The sequence below is a fragment of the Symsagittifera roscoffensis genome, chromosome 8 (assembly GCF_963678635.1).
Source record: "Symsagittifera roscoffensis chromosome 8, txSymRosc1.1, whole genome shotgun sequence".
Lineage (NCBI taxonomy): Eukaryota > Metazoa > Xenacoelomorpha > Acoela > Convolutidae > Symsagittifera > Symsagittifera roscoffensis.
In genome coordinates this window covers 35,631,054-35,649,876 of record NC_087069.1, presented here as the reverse complement: position 1 = coordinate 35,649,876, position 18,823 = coordinate 35,631,054, and the positions used below count along the sequence as shown (strand labels likewise).

General features: G+C 37.5%; 2 protein-coding genes across 2 annotated transcripts in view; both read right to left on the bottom strand.

Annotated features, from left to right (window-relative positions):
• Positions 1-597: 597 nt before the first annotated feature.
• LOC134853078 (double zinc ribbon and ankyrin repeat-containing protein 1-like) lies at positions 598-9,353 on the bottom strand. The gene is made up of 11 exons (XM_063869013.1): positions 9,130-9,353; positions 6,874-7,077; positions 6,349-6,571; positions 5,452-5,854; positions 4,416-4,534; positions 3,770-3,962; positions 3,334-3,510; positions 2,654-2,882; positions 1,891-2,127; positions 1,155-1,456; positions 598-1,028 (listed from the first exon to the last, which is right to left on the bottom strand). Exons 1-11 carry the CDS (start codon positions 9,344-9,346, stop codon positions 819-821), a joined length of 2,514 nt encoding a protein of 837 aa, XP_063725083.1. The 5' UTR covers positions 9,347-9,353; the 3' UTR covers positions 598-818.
• A 3,017-nt stretch (positions 9,354-12,370) lies between these two features.
• Positions 12,371-18,823, bottom strand: part of LOC134853636 (protein ABHD13-like) — a 50,772-nt gene continuing 44,319 nt past the window's right edge. Inside the window, exons 7-12 of the mRNA XM_063869639.1 lie at positions 17,717-17,762; positions 15,591-15,706; positions 14,775-14,941; positions 13,944-14,100; positions 13,297-13,439; positions 12,371-12,948 (exon numbers count right to left, since the gene is read on the bottom strand). Coding sequence (XP_063725709.1) covers positions 12,771-12,948; positions 13,297-13,439; positions 13,944-14,100; positions 14,775-14,941; positions 15,591-15,706; positions 17,717-17,762 — 807 coding nt within the window. The 3' untranslated portion in view covers positions 12,371-12,770. The remainder of the gene's footprint in view (positions 12,949-13,296; positions 13,440-13,943; positions 14,101-14,774; positions 14,942-15,590; positions 15,707-17,716; positions 17,763-18,823) is intronic.

Here is an 18,823-nt window from a genome sequence, read left to right as displayed (position 1 = left end):
ACGCCCAAATGGTGGAGACCTTAAATTTAATAATGTCATTGAAAAATGTAATATTGTCATTATAGTACTATTGTAAGTCAAAGTTTACGAGACACAATAGCTTTCATTTTTTTTCGAGACTTGCAATTTGCCACAGATAAAGTCGAAATCTATAGCAGGCGAAGCTGCACTTGCAAGAAGTGGCTTTAAAAGGGTCAAAAATAGAAAATGAAGTAGTTTTGAAAAAAATGACCTCTACAGAAAATGGATCTCAAACATCCAAGGTTTCCAGTTGATTGTCCCATATGTTTCAGCAACTGTTTTGAAGAGAAACTTTCTGAAAATTAACTTTCATTTTTTACTGTGGTACGAAACAATAAGCTTTCATCTGTTCATTTGATGAATTTAGTAATTATGTTTAATAAAATTTCAAAGCACATTAAACTTCCTATGCAGCACGCTGCAAAAGAGCCACCAAATGAAAATAGCACAAATATTTGCGACGGAAAAAGGTTGCAAAAAAGTTGCATTGAATAACACACTACGCTCCGCATAGTTAAAAAAAAAACAATTTTATAATTTCATTCTAATTAGTGAGGTCACATTTTGTTCAGTTGAAGATTTTGCACTTTCAACTCAATTCAAATTTTACCATTATAAACGTAAATTTCAATCAGTTTGCACGTTACACAATTTACTGATTTCCATTAAAATTTGTACATTTTATTTACAATATGTAATTTTTTACTCTATTTTTTATTTACATAGTAGATAAAAAACAAACCTTTTCGAGCTATTTTACAATTTAAAAGTTTCGATTCGATATTTTCCTTTTTACACTAATAGTTCATCTCGTCAGTTGCATCCAGTTTCGAATCATACATTCTATCCAGCAACTCCTGCCCTACATTAACAGCCAGAGCTTCTACTATCTTCTCGTATCCCTTCTCGTTAGCCAATGAGATCGCCGTCTGCCCTTTGTCGTTCTTCTTGTTCGTGTTCGCTCCAGCCGAGAGCAGTTCTTTCACAATTGGTTCGGCTACATTGCCCTGAAACAAATGAAAGTTCACTGCATCAAGGAAAAGAAATACACATGTTTTGATCAGAAAGACTGCTTGGAGGACCACGTATAGAAAACTTAAACTTAGAAAACGAAGTATATTACACAATTTAACCTGTAACACAGCCTCGTGTAGCGGAGTATTCCCAATGGGTCCTCCTTTTCTGTTCAGTTCCGCCCCGTGACTTATCAAAGTTTTCACACACTCTTCCCTTTTGTTCCTCACAGCCACAACTAGAAGAGACTCATTAGCCGAATTGGCACAGTTGACTTCGGCGCCGTCTTCAAATAGCAGTTGTTTGAGGGTTTCTACGTCGCCCGATCCTTTGTCACTCACTTCGTTGAATAGGAGTCGATTAGTTGAGCTCAAATGACTGTTTTCTTGTTTGTGAGCCTTCTTAGGCGCCGCTTTCTTCTCTGAAATAGTTTGTGAATTGGAGTTTCAAAGATAACTGATACAAAAAGTCCAGATACCTAGAAAATGCTTTTTTTCAAAACCATATTAACCAATGAAAAATTCTAACAAAAAAAACATCTAACCATTGATTATTCACATTCTAAATTTATGTAAGGAAAATTAGTTTTCACATCAGCCCTTAGGAACTCCGTCAAGTGTATATGAGTTACGTGGTTACGACATAGCAACAGCATTAACGAAGTAATATGAACATCGATTGTAGATTTGAAACACATCTTAAAACAAATAACAGAAATTTCGTAAACTGCAGGATACAGCAGAAAAACGGCCAAATTTTCTAGTTTCATGGAAAAAACACCCCCCCCCCCCTTAGAACTTAATGCTTAATGTTTTTTCAATTCAGTTTCAGCTTTTTTGATTAGAATGAACTCACTTGTATGTTTGACTTTCTGTTTCGTATTTCCGAATATATCTTTATCCTTATGGGACACAAGAGAGTGAACCGCAGTCTCCACATCACTAGGGTCAGTCTCACTCTCATCCTCACTCAAAAGCAGCTTCCCCCCTGTTCCACTCCTAGTCGGGAACCCACCCACTACTGTGTTCCGGCTGATTGACATGTTCTTACCCTTGAATGGGTCTACATGGCCCGATGACAACCCACCCACGCCTGGAATAAGTCATAACTATTGTTATTGCTACTGCTGCAAAACACAATTATGAACGCTATAATCGTGCATAAAGAGTCGCTAACAAAGAATTTTTGTATAATTGTTTTGTAAAACCAGTTTGTTACTTTTTCTCTTGATTACTACCATGTTTAAACGCAGGGTCCTGTATAATATTGGTCTGGTTTCAGGGACCTTCTGAGCATCTCTTTAGGTGAATTCGGAACATTATTATCTAGACGTAAAGTACTATAATACTGACCATTTATGGTGATTTAAAAAATAATAAAAACACAGCAAGAAATACAAATACAGATTACGAAATACAGAGCGGGCGATAGCATCGTATAGTCCATAAACATGTGTTCTGTAAATAGTTAACAAGATCCTTTCTTTGTTTTCAAACCAAAAACGTTAGCACCTACCACCAATTCAGCATTAATTTTGAAAGAACAAAAAATTTGTTCCTGATCACTCAATTGTCAAAATCGGAGCAGCCAGAAAAAAAATGTTTTAACTATTACGTACCTGCAAAACCTTCCCTGTTATTCCCAGATCGTATCGGGAAGTTCAACACCAAACTGAACTCGTGGCCGTCTTCGTGAATAGTTGCCGACATTAGTTTACCCAATTTGGGATCTCCGATCATCTTCCGGAAGTCTTGGTCATTTTGAGTGTGTGCTTTCAGGTGGTTCGCTATGAAGTCCACGTTTTGTCGCCAGTATCCTTTTCCGGGACTAATCGCACTAAGAGGAACCTACAAACAAACTTGTATTTGGCTCTACTAAGAATCAAGTTCTCGTGTCATTTTAAACTTGTAGTTATCCTTTTCATTTTGTTTTTCTGGTGGCGGAGGGTGAAATTATAGACGAACATTTTTACTTCTATGGTTCACTAAGTTGAAAGTTTCGGTTTTCGGTTTAATTGCGGGTTTCAGAATTTAGCTTAGCTTAATCTCTAATTCTGAACTATTTCAGCATCATAGCACACAGCATGAAGACATTGAAAACTCAGCAGTTTACTAGATGACAATTAATTCTGAAAGCGACCAAAAAAAACTTTTATCAATGTTTAACCCTTGATGATGCCATAGAGCCGAGACTTAATATTACAATACACGAGCTTCAGTGTGAAAACCTTTCAGTTCAACCAATTAAAACGAAGAAAAAGCATTAAGGAATGACTAAAACGAATGATACCAAAATAACCTTTTTCTCTTCTTTGAACACTTTCCGCGATTCATCCTCTGCCAGAAACTTTTCTAACGTCTTCGTCGACGGGTAAAACAGTCCAACCGTTTGGGTCTGGACAGTCGACGTCTCCATCTTAGTGGGCTGTCTGTGACTCATTTGAAGCCATGTTGCCGTTGCACGACTATCCAGCGTCTAAAACATTGTTGAATGTGAAACAGGGGTCGTCAAAATTTTGATACTCCTGGAGCAAACACAAAACTTGATTAGTTCAACAAGCTCGATTTCGATAACTTATTTATTACGATACAATAGAAAATCCGTTAAAACTACGGGATGACTTTTAAACCCATTAAATGGTATAGCTTAAGATAGTTTTGAACTAATTGCCAATTGTGATAGAAGCATGATCCCATCACAATACATTTATACAAATCCATCATCATTTGTGTACCTTTATCGCGTCTTTAACCGGTAATCCAGACAGCAACAGTCCACTGTTCCTCGGATCCGGACGCTCAGGCGCTTCCAGGACTGCACCACAAGTGGAGCAGAATCTAGCATAGGGCTGGTTAGACGCCGAGCATTTGAGACAGTTTGAGACTGTGGTCGGATGTTTAGGTTTCGTACCACACCAATCACAGAACCTAGAGAGAAAAAGTTTTGACATGAGAAGGCGAAGAATTTATTTCACACTGTGAATGTAAATATACAAAAATATTAACTTAATGCACTAGAAACAATGACGTGACAGCTAACGAACCCCTATGAGTTGCACAACACTGCCCGTTCTATCGAATGAATTACCAAATTGGAAAACTTCATAGTAGGGAAACTATTGTGTTCGGACAGTCAAACCATTAACACAACACCTAATCCAATATTGACATAGGAAAGCTTTCCTGCTTATAACGACACGGTAGATAATGTCTATTTGGTTATAAATCTGGCTGTTTTTTCTCACGTTGTCTTTCACGTCGCGACGCTGTCATGATAATAAAGCGATGGTTCAGAGAAAGTCAGTTCTAACTGTCACATGCGACGTTTTCCAGTGAAGTTCGCCATTTTGTATATTAATGAAAAATCTGAAAATTAGAAACCTTGCATCGGCACTGTTGACCCGACCACATTTGGAACATGACATCATCGATTCATCATCCATCAGCAGAGCTGAAATATTGATCGGTGGTTTGTCCAAATTATTCTTCACGCTCACAACCTAAATCATGGTAACATTTTAAAAAGGAGTATATCTTTTTACACAACAGTTATAAGCCCTAAGCAATATTTTACTTGAGCTCAGTTCTGCGCGGCCATTCTGAATGACAATTTTTTGTAGCCAGCCATATCAGCTAAATTTTTGGTTCAAAAATAAATGGAATCAATGAAAAAGGGGAAGATCTTGGTATTCGAGAAGGTCGCAATTTTTTTAACGTAAAAACAGGCGTCACAAATTATCATCAGAATGGGCCGAGTGAAATGTCATACTAAAACCTTTTCAGTCGTGCAAGAAATGTTAGGCCATATTTTTTTTTCAGATTAAATTTAGTTTTCAATTTCACTATTGATTCTGTCAAGTCACGATACCTCTAATCAATTGACACTATTAATAAAGTTCTTGAAAAGTTGTGTTTGTCTGCTCATACTACGCTAAAAACTCGAAAAGCGTCGTTTATCTATAGTCGTCCAAAAATAATCGTGGTCTGAAGGTTCTGTGTTGTTTGAACAGCAACCTGTAATCCTTGTTGTTCGGACCAATGAAAATGGGGAGGAACTTCGTATTCGGGTGTGTTCTAGTTTTTATTTCTTTTAGTTTTCCATAAATAACTATCGGACTTGAGTGATATATCAAATTAAACCACTTTCAGTCTTAATTCGAACGACATTGAAAAATTCCCAAAAAAAAATCCCAGTGCCGAGAAAAACCAGTTTGAAATTTTTGGTTTTTCTTATAAAACGGTGATAACTTGTTAAATTGGTCGACTAGGCTGGAAAAAAAACTTTTTTTACACCGAAAAACGACACCAAATTAAAGATTAAAAACTTGAAGAACTTTTATTTCTAGTTTTTATGAATATGGTCGGAACATGCTGTGCTACTTGCACAGCAACCGGCTATCCTTATTCTTTTTTTTACCTGGGGACTCAATTTCTCTTCGCATTTGAGACAGAAATCTACACTTGGCGGGTTTAGAGCGAAACACTCCACACACTTTCTTTTCTCAGTCGTCCTCAAGGTCGCTTGTGGTTGAAACTGTTGGGCCAAATCGAACTCACAAACCACACATTTATCCGTATTCAGAGGCACAGTCGATTGACACTTGATACACTGTCCCATTTGGCCTGGCTCGGGTGGGGGTAGTTGTTTTTCAGTCAAGGGCGAGCAAGGGTATCCGCATTCGTTGCAGAATTTCGCATTGGGATCTGCGGGTCGCCTGGCGTAGCAGCAGATGCATCTTAGGAAGTCAGTCTCTCTTGATACTCGCATGGCTGTTTGGGTGCTTTTGGGGGGCAAGTCACCGGCAAGATTGGGATAGAACCTAATTTAAGATAAACATTAAAAACATGGACATTGATGCAGTTTAAACTGATGCAGAATGCAAGTACACTTCTTTTTTTTTCGACGCGTTGCTTTTTGTTTCAGGTTATAGGTGTAATTTCCTGGACAATTGGGTTGGAGCTAATTGGGTTTTAACAAAAAAGCTGAAATCAAGAAGGTATATAAACCAAACAATATAGAATAGTAGAGAAAAGTGAATAATTTGACTAAAAACGCAAAAGCAGTTGAAAGCCAAAATTTCAGACCAATTGGAGTTTCAATGAGAAAATTTTTTAACGTCCTGAAAAGGGATTATATATGACCAAAACAACCATTTTTGTAGGCTATCCTAATTTTTGTATAAAATTTGTTCCTCAAATCTCCTTCATAACCATTTGAAAAAAAAAGAGGCCAGGCTGCTTAGGTACAAATATCAAGACTCCCTAGCTTTACATATCTGAAGAGACACTCATTGGTACATGTTATTTCATTTACCTGTTGGTGTTCATTTCGAACGACAGATCCCCCGTTTTCTCCCTCATAATCGACCTCTGGGGGGAGAAGTTCCTAAGAGACATGGATGAAGTGATGTTCATGTGGTGGTCTGGAGAAGTCGTGGGCATTGGGGGTGTCCTCTGTTTGTTGAACAACTTCGACTCTGGTCCGATGGAGTTGCGTGAAGTTGGACCAGCGAGCACCCACGTGTCAGTGTTCATTGCTAAAACAAGCAAATAATAATGTCTATTTATAAATTTGCTCTCGAGTTATGCGCGCTAAAAAAATATATCAAACTTCATAAATTAACATTTGAAGAGCACCAGCTTGAGCGGACACTGAAGGCTATCCAGCTTCTTGTTTAAACGTCAAATTGCAATATATTTCAAGATATCATTACATTTACAAAAACTACCGTAAGTAATTGTACTTTTCATTCTCCTGATTAGCATATTTGATTCCACAAACCTGCCTTCCAGAATTATACATTCCACAATCACCTTCGCAAAATTGTCTGCAACTTACCATTCAACTTCCCAGTGCCACCAGCAGCCGCCATCGTCCTCTTGAAACTGATGTCATTGTCATCCCAATTAGCCTGCTCGTTACCATGCCCAGCATCTACGAATGTCACGTGAAGTGTCTTAGTGTTCACGCCACTCTCTTTCCCATTAGCCAGACAGGCCAACGCCTTCAGAGTTATTTTTCCCGGAGGGAGGGTGAAGGGACCTGGATTAAAGAAACTAGATGAAAATTACAAATATAATCGCTAAAATTTTTTGAAAATGAACTTAAAATTTGGAAATAAAGAAATGATTTCATTTTGACAAAGATTTTTTGGTATGTTTTCACTCGTTTTTGTTCCGAATTTCGATAAGAAATTAACGGAATATTTGTGCTCGGGGTGGGTTTTTTTTTCTTCAGACAAATTTCGACTTCTTAACTAGCCATTTTTGACGGAATTTTTTTATATCATTCAAAAAATATTGTTGTCTTGAGCTTAAATTTGAAAAGATATTTCACCTGTGATAACTTTTCGTAAAGTTATGGTGGTTTAAAAATTGCCATTTTGGCCAATTTGGGACAATTAACGCGCGATATATTTCGCGCTATTAACGCGTAAGCGGAGATTTAATCCGTCTTAAAATCGTTCCAAATTGGTTGAAAGAAGCTTATTTGCCATAATTGATGTATTACAGCGAGCGAAATCTATTCTTTTGTACTTTATATGGCGTGTGGGGTGATGATTTCATAAAAAAAACTTCAAATTTTAGAAAAAAAATTTTTTTTCATTTTATTTTATTACATTTAATTTTTTATGTTACTACTGCTCCATAAACCTTAAAAGGCAGTCGGGACATTCAGGGCTTCGCCCTGATACGAGCAGTCTTGTTTACGTTTACTTTCAATTATGGAGCTAATAAGATTGACACTGGTGACACGTTTTAGATGGTCTGTTTAAAATAAGAGGATTGTTCACGACATAAAACATTAGGACGTATGGTTACTCGTTTAGAAGGGGGCGTTCAACAGGGGCGCCGGACATCAAGCCGACGGGAATTCAAGCCGAATCGTAAAATAAGGGACTTCAAGCCGAATATTTTCTTTTCAAATTGTAAAATATGATTAATTTAAAAATTTTATTGAAAAATTTCTGAATTTCGTTATCTTTCTTCACTAGTTATTGGCGTTTTCATAAAATTTAAGCCTACAAGTGATGTTTAGGAAAGTTAAAAAAAAACACGGTTGAAGGCGTTTTTGATGTTTATAATGTATGCATTTCAAAAACCGGCTGATGTTATTAACGGATGCCAATCCCAAGTGGTGCATTGTCATGAATAACGCTTTTTATGGACTAAACTTGCCTAAAATTTTGAAAAGCAAGGTTTTACAGATAAAAAATAGTGTTTTGAGATGATTGTAAAGTTCAAATTTCGGCCTGAAGTCCCTTCGGCTTGAAGTTCCGTCGGCCTGTAGTCCTAGACCCGTTCAACAGTGCCGAAGTAAAACAGTGCCGAAAAAGTTGGGAAAAACTTCAGAATAATTTTAACGCATTTTCTAAAGAGCGGGAAATTACTGACGCTAATTATCAAAGAAAATCACTCCAATTTTGGCGCCAAAATGTCTGCAACTGCAAATTTAACAAATATTTTGGCGCCAAAACGTCTAAATTGCAAATTTTCTCACTGAAAGACTTCCAAGTGTCAATTAAGATTGTAAACAATCGCCGTTTAATTTTTGATTTCCGCACTTAATTTGTTGAAATTTGTTCATTTTTTCGGCTCTGTTGAGCAACGTTTTCTTTTTCGGCACTGTTGAACTATTTTTTTCGGCACTGTTGTACTGCCCCGTTTAGAAGTATGGTCCCGCCGTTTTTGATGAGTTCCATTCAAAAGCTCGTTTAGAAGTGTAGTCCCGCCAGACCACTTAAAGTAGACTTGAAGTAATATCAATTTGATGAAAAAAAGGAAAGCTTGTAAGCAATTCTTCGTTAGATTTGCCACCAATCTTTTCTTCAAAATGGAATATAAAATATAATTTCACTGACATTTATATAGGACCAGTGGTTAGTTTTATGGGACCATACTTCTAAACGAGGTTTTTAACCGAACCATACTTCAAAGGAGTACCGATGTATGTTTTAGAGCCCATAATACGGTTAGGTAAATCATGCGCTGTTATAATACTTCTCAAATCCCAATCAACAAATTTTTCCAACTTCAGCAAATTTGGAAATTCCATAACTTCTCGGTCTTTCCTACCTTACTTGTTCAAACCCACCTTGATACAAGTATGTACTCTTATGCAAGTGATTTCCCTTGTTGAGCGGATCTGGCCTGGTTCCATTGATAGTGTAGTATATGGACACGTTCTCCGAGGATGGAACTGCACTCCTCAATTCCACCCTGGTGTTGGAATCTATTTGAAATTTGGACTCCCCTGGACCGGGTACTCTGAGAGGCACTACGGTGGGGACTGGAATGGATCCAGCAGTCATATCTGAAATTAATCACGAACAATTGCTACTACATTTTAATCAAGGAGGCAAACTGAACCGCTCGAATTTTGGTTCTTTACTTGCGATTTAACTATCACAAAAAACATGTGTTACATACAATTACAAAATGGGTGATTTTAGCGTCTTTAAATATCTAGAAGTTTGACGAATTATGAAAATTCTGCACACAAAACTGAATCGATGCAAAAAAAATATTAAGTTATACACAGAAGTACTCGTTAAATTCTTCTCATAATTCGTTTTCACTATAAGAGTACAGAACAAATATCGATAACTTTCTTAGGTCGACCAAATTGATTTTCTGAGCTTTCATAAAGTACCACAATGAACCTCTGTCGGCAAAAAAAATGGTCAAGAACCTATGTTGACAAAATTTTGTAAAAGCGGGACAAAATTAATATCTATTCGCGCCAACGCCGTCTGTAAAAAATTTTCATTGTCGGTCGGCCGATCTTCGACGTTATAAAACAATACGATAGGGGGACCTTTTGAGTGGAGGGGGTCGAATCCCTGGGAGGGGGGAGTTGCCTCAAAGGAGCATTTTTTTTTGTCAGCTGAAAAACAACTCTTCAGCTGAAAAACAACTCTTCTCTCATGATTTAATCATTATGAGAGAACAAAAATTACTATTTATGGAGGTATATTCGAGAAATTAAATAATTGGTAACGAACTTTTTGTTTTCAATTTAGGCCCCAAACTTAAGTCCTTGGCAACTCAAAAAAGAACTATGAAAAAATCAAGTCTTCAAATGGAATTAACCGAGAAAACAGTCCTCGACAATTAAATTAAGCTGCAGGACGAATAAACTCAAATAAAATTTCATGAGATTATTTTACATATATGAGATTCAAAGCTATGTCATTAAAACAAACATCATACGAAACATGGGATAAAATATACAATTATCAATAAGCGTTGGATAACATGAACACATCAACAGGATGAGGCTTTCTTTTCCCAGTGTTTATTTATGAAGACTGTAAAATTACCTCAAAATGAAGTTATCCGAGTTCGATTTCATTACTTATGGACAGTTATGGAAGACTGATCTGAATTTTTCAAAACTAATGACACGTGTATGATGGCTTTTGATTTTCTCAAAATTTAACAAAATTTTCTCAAAATCTCATAAGTGAACAAAATTATTCGCCGAAACATGTCCACTGTTTTGGTTCAGACTACTAAAAATAGGGAGGAACTTTGTATGCGGTGTTTCTTTCGAAAATGCCTAAGTTCTAGTTTTTCGTTCAGATCTTTTTCTCACACCACGCAGAAAAAACGACACTAATTTGAAAAAAAAATAACTTTTTTCGTATTTTTTACGACTGGTCGGAACATTGTGCTACTTCCACAACAACTGGCTACCCATCTTATAAATACAACCGGTTGTCGCTTGCGACGAATTTTTATCATGTCGTATTGTGCAAGAATTTAAGTGATTTCATACCAAAATCAGTCACCTGGAATATCCAAATATTCGCCCTTTTAAACAGCTGGCACCAAAAAATATGTTACAGAAAAGTACAAATAGAGATAGCATTTTTTTCATAAATTGAGCTGTTTAACTGGAAATTTCTTTGAAAGTTCATTCCAAAAGTTTTGCATTCCATTTTTTCCCTCGCTTATTTGATTTTTTTCGATCACAGGGATGGGAACGAACTTTGGCCTACGGTATAGTTATTTTCACACAAAATAACATACTCCAAAGAATCAGGCGCGATTCTAGGATTTTCTCAACGGGGGGGCACTTTCTAACATAATGCGATTTTCCGAAAATGAGTCACAGCTGTTAAATTCACGCCTCATTTTGTCGCCTTTTTCAGAAATATGTGTGATTAGCGGTTCTGGATGAATACTTTTGAAATACATGCAGTCTCAGAACGAGATCATTGGGGCCATCGGAGACCAGATACAACAGACAATCGTCAAGAAGATCAAGAAAGCGAGGTTTTTCACAGTGATCGCAGACGAAACAACTGATGTGTCGCGCAAAGAGCAAATGTCACTCTGTGCTCGTTTCGTCACTGATGGGCGAATCAACGAGGAGTTTCTGGCTTTTGTGGAAGTCAAAGACTTGACTGGTTCAGGGCTAGCAGAAAAAATACTCTCAACAATCCGCCATCTTGGACTGGACCCACAAGACCTTGTCGGACAGAGTTACGATGGGGCATCGGCGATGTCGGGAGTTCACAGCGGTGTGCAATCGCGAGTTCGTGAGTTGTTTCCACGTGCAATCTGGATGCACTGTGCCTCCCATTGCCTCAACTTGGTAATCTCATCAAGTAGCAACGTTCCAGCTATTACAGCGGCTGACGGCCTCATCAACAAGGTAGCCAACCATCTGAGGAGATCTGCAAAACGATCAGAAGTTTTCAAAGCAGCAGTAGAGGCTGTCCACCCCGAAACGTCCCACACAGTGCTACCTCGTCTGTCGGATACCAGATGGGTCGAGCGACATGATGCAGTCCTGGTCTTCGCAGAGCTCTACGACTCAATTGCGATGACTTTGGAGCAGATCAGCCAGTGGAACGACAGAGAAGCTGCCTCCGAGGCAATGTCTTCTTGCAGCCATTTCCCGTCATGAGTTTGTCATTTCTCTGCAGTGCTTGAAACATGTGCTCATCCTGACAAAGCCCGTCAGCATCAAATTGCAAGCTGTGGATCTCGAGCTGGTGGGATGTCTCAAACACATCCGGACTGTGTGCAACCTTCTACAGACATGGCGAGACGGATCTGGGAGCGGTTCTTTTGACAATGTGTACAAAGATGCTGAAGAGATGGTTGGCGAACTTCGGATAGATGCCCTTCCTTCTGCCAGCCGGTATATTTCGCTTTAACTGATTTTTCAAGGAAAAAATAGTCATTAAATGGTGCGCCGAAGGCGCTTTTCGGAAAATTATGTACTCAAATATGTATGAAAAAACTGGTTCTTTTTTTGGTTCCCTTCAAAAGGGGGGGGGGGGGGCACGTGCCCCCGGTGCCCCCCCCCTAAAATCGCGCCTGCAAAGAATATTTTGTGGTAAAAGAAGGCAGTACATCAATTCATGGTTGTTAAGTATCTGTTTTCAAAGCTTGAATGACACAAAACTTTCGGAAGAATTTTTTTGCATAAGAAAATCTTCACTATTTAATTAAATTTATCCTTTTACCTCAATTCAAAGAGGAGAAAACGTACGCAACCCCGTTTATACAACATCAAACTTGATTTTCATATTCTGATTTCAAACTTGTCAGCAATTATTGCCAAATTCATCGAGGGTAAATCAGCTTTTTAAAATTAAAATACATTTAACTAAGCTCTACATTTCACATTTCATTACAGAAAAAAAACACGATAACTGAGCGGCGAACTTCGATTTCTTTCTTCAATCTCGATTTCTCTTTCTCTTATCTATATTTCATTCAAACTTGTCTGCTGTTATTGTCTGCGAACTCATTCTGAGGGTAATTGAACTCCTCTGTCGTTTCGTTGTCTCTCCTCGCCCCAACCGACACTGAGTGAGCCGGTGAGTTGATATTCGCAGCTGATAGTGGTTGAGAGGGTCCTCCGAATGACTCCATTGATGGAGTGTTACTGGTTCTATCCCAAATGACAATGTATTGTTTTACGGATTTTGATAGTATTGTTAATCTTACATTTTAAACCTGAATTTTTGCTTCATTCCGTTGCCTTCAAATTATTCAAAAATTTACCGCAAAAAATAATATGGTTCTTACAGACTCGTTAATTAAGTTACTTGCACACCAGATTCCATGTATCTATTTTATAGTGAACATTTAAAAATTCATTGGGTATTGCTCACTATGCATTTCTCGATATCAGAGGAAACTTTAAAGCAGTTAGCTCATTATTCCATTTCTATCACAAAATAAAATCTTTTTCAGTGGGCTCAATTACGATATTTTCCCTAGTGGAATAATACACTGCCTTGGTGTTCCTCCGCCCCCATGATTCGATCTGATTGGCAGTTGCCATGATTCTGGTGACGTCAGCACTTCGTCCATGAATTTCCGAATGGAATCATAATATCCAGAGGTCATCCAAGTCTCGTTGTGGGTTCCGCCTCTCACCTGAAGCAACAGATACAAATTCCTAGATGCAACTCTCAATCCATAGCTAATCATAGATCAAGCTCTTCAAGCAACATTGAGCCTCTTATTATGGATTCAAATATCTCTTGAAGCCCCGATGAACCTTTTATTATGGACTGAACATACTTCGAGAAGACGTTTTCTGCAATGCTTCCAGCTCCTAAAAATTATGCGGAATAAAACCAAAGCTCTTATTAAACTCAAAGCCTGATAAAGGGGTGTATATACAAGATATTTTCTACTAATTAATAGTTTCTCGGCTTAGCTTAGTTTATGACTCATTTTATAGAAGAAATATATGAACCAATGAATTTTGCCCGGAACCTGTCTTCTTATAACCAACACTCCTCTTAATAGAAAATCATTAAATTTTAAACACCTATTTCTGCTTGACTATTCGATTATTTTTTCATTTGGTGCTTTGTGAAGACAATTGCAAGCGAAATTCGAATAGCAACAACAGTGAAAAGAGCATGGGCTGACCTTGAGCAGTCGTTTCTTTGTGGCTGCACATTTGGTGAACAGATTGGCCATCATGTGAGGGGGCACCAGTTGGTCTGCTTGGCCGCTGATGAACAGAGAGGGCACCTCCACTCTGCCCATCTTGTCCACACTGGCATACTTGTTCTTGTAAAACAACCTAAATCAGAACACTAATTTTAGAAACAGATTCACCCAATCCCCACCTACAAAAAATTCGAACCTCAAAAAGCACTATTGTATTGTCGCGATATATCGTCTTTAGATTTCCTCTCTAACTAACAGACACAACCACATTTGAGTTTCAAAGAAAAAAAATAGATCACATTAAAGCTCTTTGAGCAGAAATGAATCTAGGATTTTGTCAATGGGGAGGCGGCGGATTTTCGAAAATTACTTTTCTCTTTGACTATATTAATTTTCCGCGCTCTTATAACGCGATAAACCCAATTTTGCTGTAAAAAGCTTGAAATTTTCCCCGATGCAGCAGACGAATTTATAGAAAAAAAACGACCTAATTTTGGGCACTTTTTGAAAGACTCCGACTATAACGTAGCATGTTTCGGCGCGCCCCTTCCCCTCAAAACCTCAAAATTACATGCACCCCAGGGGTCGCATCCCTGAGGCGGTCTAACCAATCACGTTTCTTCGCGCTATTTGCATTTCTATTATTGGAGAGTTTAGTTTTCCTTCCTTTCAACAAATAAATTTGAATTTGAACCGGGAAAAAAAAACAAAAATTAAATTCAAGTGTAAACAAAAATACCAAAAAACGACCAAAATAAGTCATAAACCAATGCGTTCATTACCACTTAAACATGTGCAATCAATAACCTTGGAATGAAGGTGAATCCGGGTATCTGGAACATGACTTCTGCCACATCTGCTATGTGGGTGAAAGTGTTCTCCACAATCAACATGGCAACTGGAAGACCATCTGCTGACCCTAAGTTCTCTCCTCTCAGCGAGTTGGTGTCTCCCGAAGCGCTACAGCCATTGCTCTAGAAACACACATTGAATTAATATTTTAGCTTAATTTATAAACAGCTACTAAAAGAGCAATTTATCATATCTAGTACATTTGTACCGCTTCTTTCAAGTACACCTCAAAGAACAGAACCGGATTATGTATTTCAGCAAAGAACTATACCCGATTTTAAAATTTACCTACTCGATAAATCCAAAGTTCAGTATGCAAAGTTTTCAACTTCAATGATACGACAACTACACTTCTTGAAACGGATCTCAAAAGCTCATTCTGGTCAGCACTAAAACGTTGGCACCAAAATGGCTCTCATTACCTCCAGAAATTGTTTTCCCGTACTTGAGAACGCATAAATTATGTCAAAAACTTGCTAACTTTTTGATCGTATAATGTACTCAATCTCAGCAATATTGACAATAATTTGACATTAACTACTAAAGTAGCAAAACGCTGGGAAGGACAGAATTACTTTTAAAAAAAGCCTACTTCAGAAAATTTTTGCATCCATAGATCACTTCATAAAATGAATGTCGCCTAAAAATTCAAAACTGGAAAATGGAAAATTTGATCAAAAATGGCAAAAACTTTTTAAAACTTATTTCTGTCGGGTCGGTTTTTAATTAGCTCTCTTTACAAAATAATCTTATGAAACAGCTTATTCTGACCTTGGATGTTTTGTCGAGATTGAGGAGCGACTGGCTAGTAGCAGAATGTATAGCCACTGCTCCTCCAAGAGATCGACCAAACAGAACAATCTGACTGCCGCCCAGTTCTGTGTGAGCTAAATATACAGCCAGAGTTTTGCTGAGAAAACAAAAATATACATTTAACCGAAGGGGAGCTTCAATAAAAATTGCGATTCAAAAGTGAATTATAACGACAAACTATATTGAAACACATTTACTTTTTTTGCTAAGTGTTTGACTGAGAACAAATTTTAACATGATTAGCATATGAATTTTTTCAAATTATTCAAAATTTGCGCTTTAACTGTCCGGAAACTGTATTTCCAAAACTGATGAAATATAAAATATTGATAAGGGCTGTTTTTCATAAACTGTACAGAAACTTTAAAAAATATATATCTTTGATGGAGCTTTCAGTTTTTTTTGATCAGAGGCAGAATTGAAACAATACTCAAAAACATTGCACAAACTGCAATCACAGTTATAAAAAAACATCAACTGTGCGATTTACCGCCCAAATTGATTTAGGGGGGAGAAAATATGGATTTTTCAGGAAATAACTTTGAGTATACCTTAGATTTATAGAAAAAAGTTTATATTGAGAAAATTGATTTAAATACGTTAGTTTAGGTTATTAACAGCATTCAAATGCAATTCCACATAAAAATTGTGGCAACCAATTCCATGAGCGCGTTCGTTTGAAATGCATACATTAAACAGAAATATTTTTCAAATTTATTACGTGACTGGGGGGATTCTACGGTTGGTCACTTAGGGTGGGGGGGGGGGGGGGGAGAGGGGGTTGTACGGTTGATCCAAAAAATGAAGATAAATAACTATTTCGCGAAAAAACTGAATAAATACTAGAGCTATCGTCAATGTACCATGAATACTTTCAAGACTTAGAAGCTAAAAGCAAAACTTAGTAATTAAGATTCTCCAACATTTTTTTGCCTGACAAACACATGGCTAAATAAATTCGATAAAAGACAAATGTTCACACTGCGAACATTTCAAATAGTCATAGCAAATAATGGGATGGACGGTGGTACAATATTCGGTGTCAGTTCTATTCAGGACAAATGACCCTATGTCAACTTGCCTTATACTAAATTGCCCCACATGAAACTTGTAATGTGCCAACTTGCCCCATATGACAGCTTGTCCTATGCCGTTTTGTCCCACAATTAACACTTCTAGTTTATTAATTGAAGCTCAAATCGGGTATACTTAAGGACCAGCAAGTGCTAATGGTAAAAAGATCTTTCTGAGAACTGATAGAAAACTAACTCGAGAGAACTGATAGAAAACTAACACGAAATAGTCTAAGTTGAGCGTCAAATATCATCTAAAACAATTTTTGTCATTTAATCGCACAACTTCGGAAATGATCGGTATTGAGACAGAAAACACTGGCATTTTTACTTTGGGTCATTGCGTCAACCTTTTTTCTGCAAACAAACAACTGAATTATTATGAGTAAAATTACGTGGGGGAAAATCTCAACAACTCAAAAGAACGCTCATTATTGACGGACACGATTTCTCAAAAGCAAACAATAAACAACAACTGAACAATGGAGATGCGCAAGATACAGATCACAAAAAAGCCGAATGCTTGTCGTAACAGCTGGAGAAGGAATGGCATCTACCAAAAACGAACACAGCCACGATGATAGTCCGGTAAAGATTGAAGCGAACTAGATCATGCATCCACTGAAAAGAGACCAGGCAGCAAACGATTATCGCTCGGTAGCAGTATACTATCCAATTGACTCCGGAAAAGAGACGAAAAAAAGCAGTTCAGTTATCCTTGTCCAATTTCCTAATAAAACTGAACAGACATATGCAAAGTTCCTGAAAGCTATTGATATTGTCTCGAACAATGCCCAGCCATCAATGAGTTTTCTTGATTTTGAACCGGCAGCCGTCAATGCTTTCACATATGCAGATCCAGATTCTTTCACATTCATATTGGATCCAAGTCTGTTTATTTTACCTCTGCCAAGTATTTTTACTGGTTTTAAAAAAGTCTATACTTGCACTATACTTCCAGAGAAGTTACAAAAAAGGAAACAGGAATAAACAGTAGGCAGCCCCTGTTACCTATGAGTCTCTGGAACCATTCCCAAGAAGCGGCAGAAGATTTGATCTGAACAACAAACGCCGTTGAACTGAAGGTTGGCATCTCGGAGTAACCATACTATTTCAAGGCAGCCACTTAAGCCTCTGCGCCTTTCTAAAGATTTAATGTTGGACTCCACGAATCAGAAGTTTAAAAATTTGAAGGCTAAGGTGGGACACAGAACCAGGGTCAAAGAAACATCGCGATATCCATGCAAAAAATCAAATAATTTGCAGTAATTTTAACAAAGCGAATGTAGTTAAAAATTTATATGCAATAGCTCGTTTAACAATTTCGTAAATTTTAAAGCGTCGGCATAATTTCATCCTATTTGTCTGCATTTTGAAATGATTTTTTGAAAATCATCACTTTTTAACTTATAGTAACCGTAGAGAGCCCATATTTTGGGAGGTGATAGACGCCAAAACTGCAAAAAAATTTCTCTTTCTCTCAACTGGCCCCCATGCTGGGGTACCCTGTAAGCTTTCGAAGAAATTTAAAGAATATGTGTGCTTGGGTTGGTTGGTTCTTCTCTTGGCAATTTTGACTTTTTAATTGGCAATTTTTGACGGAATTTTACTTATATCATTCGAAGGTGTTGTTTTCCTGAGCTCAAATTTAAAATATGTTACCTGTGATCATTTTTTGTCAATTTGTGGCGGTTTAAAGATTGCAAAATTGGTCATATGAGGAAACATATTGCGCGATATATTTCATGCTTTTAACACGTAAGCGGGTGGATAATTTATCCGTCTCGGAAACCGTTCCAAATTGAGTTGAGGCACACTATTTAAAGTATTCAAAACTTTTCTATATGCGAAATATATCACTTTACGGAGGTTAATTTTCAAAAAATTTACAACTTTTTAAACATTTGTCAATTGCTTTTTAAAATGAACACTACGCCATCGACCTTAACACACAGTCGGAATATTCAGGGCTTCGCCCTGGTACGAGCAGTCTTTTTATATATTGGAGAACAAATATTTAGAAAAATTTGAGGTCAGACAGCAAAAAGATGTGCTTAAGAAGTACAATGGCGGGATCCTTTGGATTGCCGGGGTTCGAATTCCTAACCCTAATCCCAT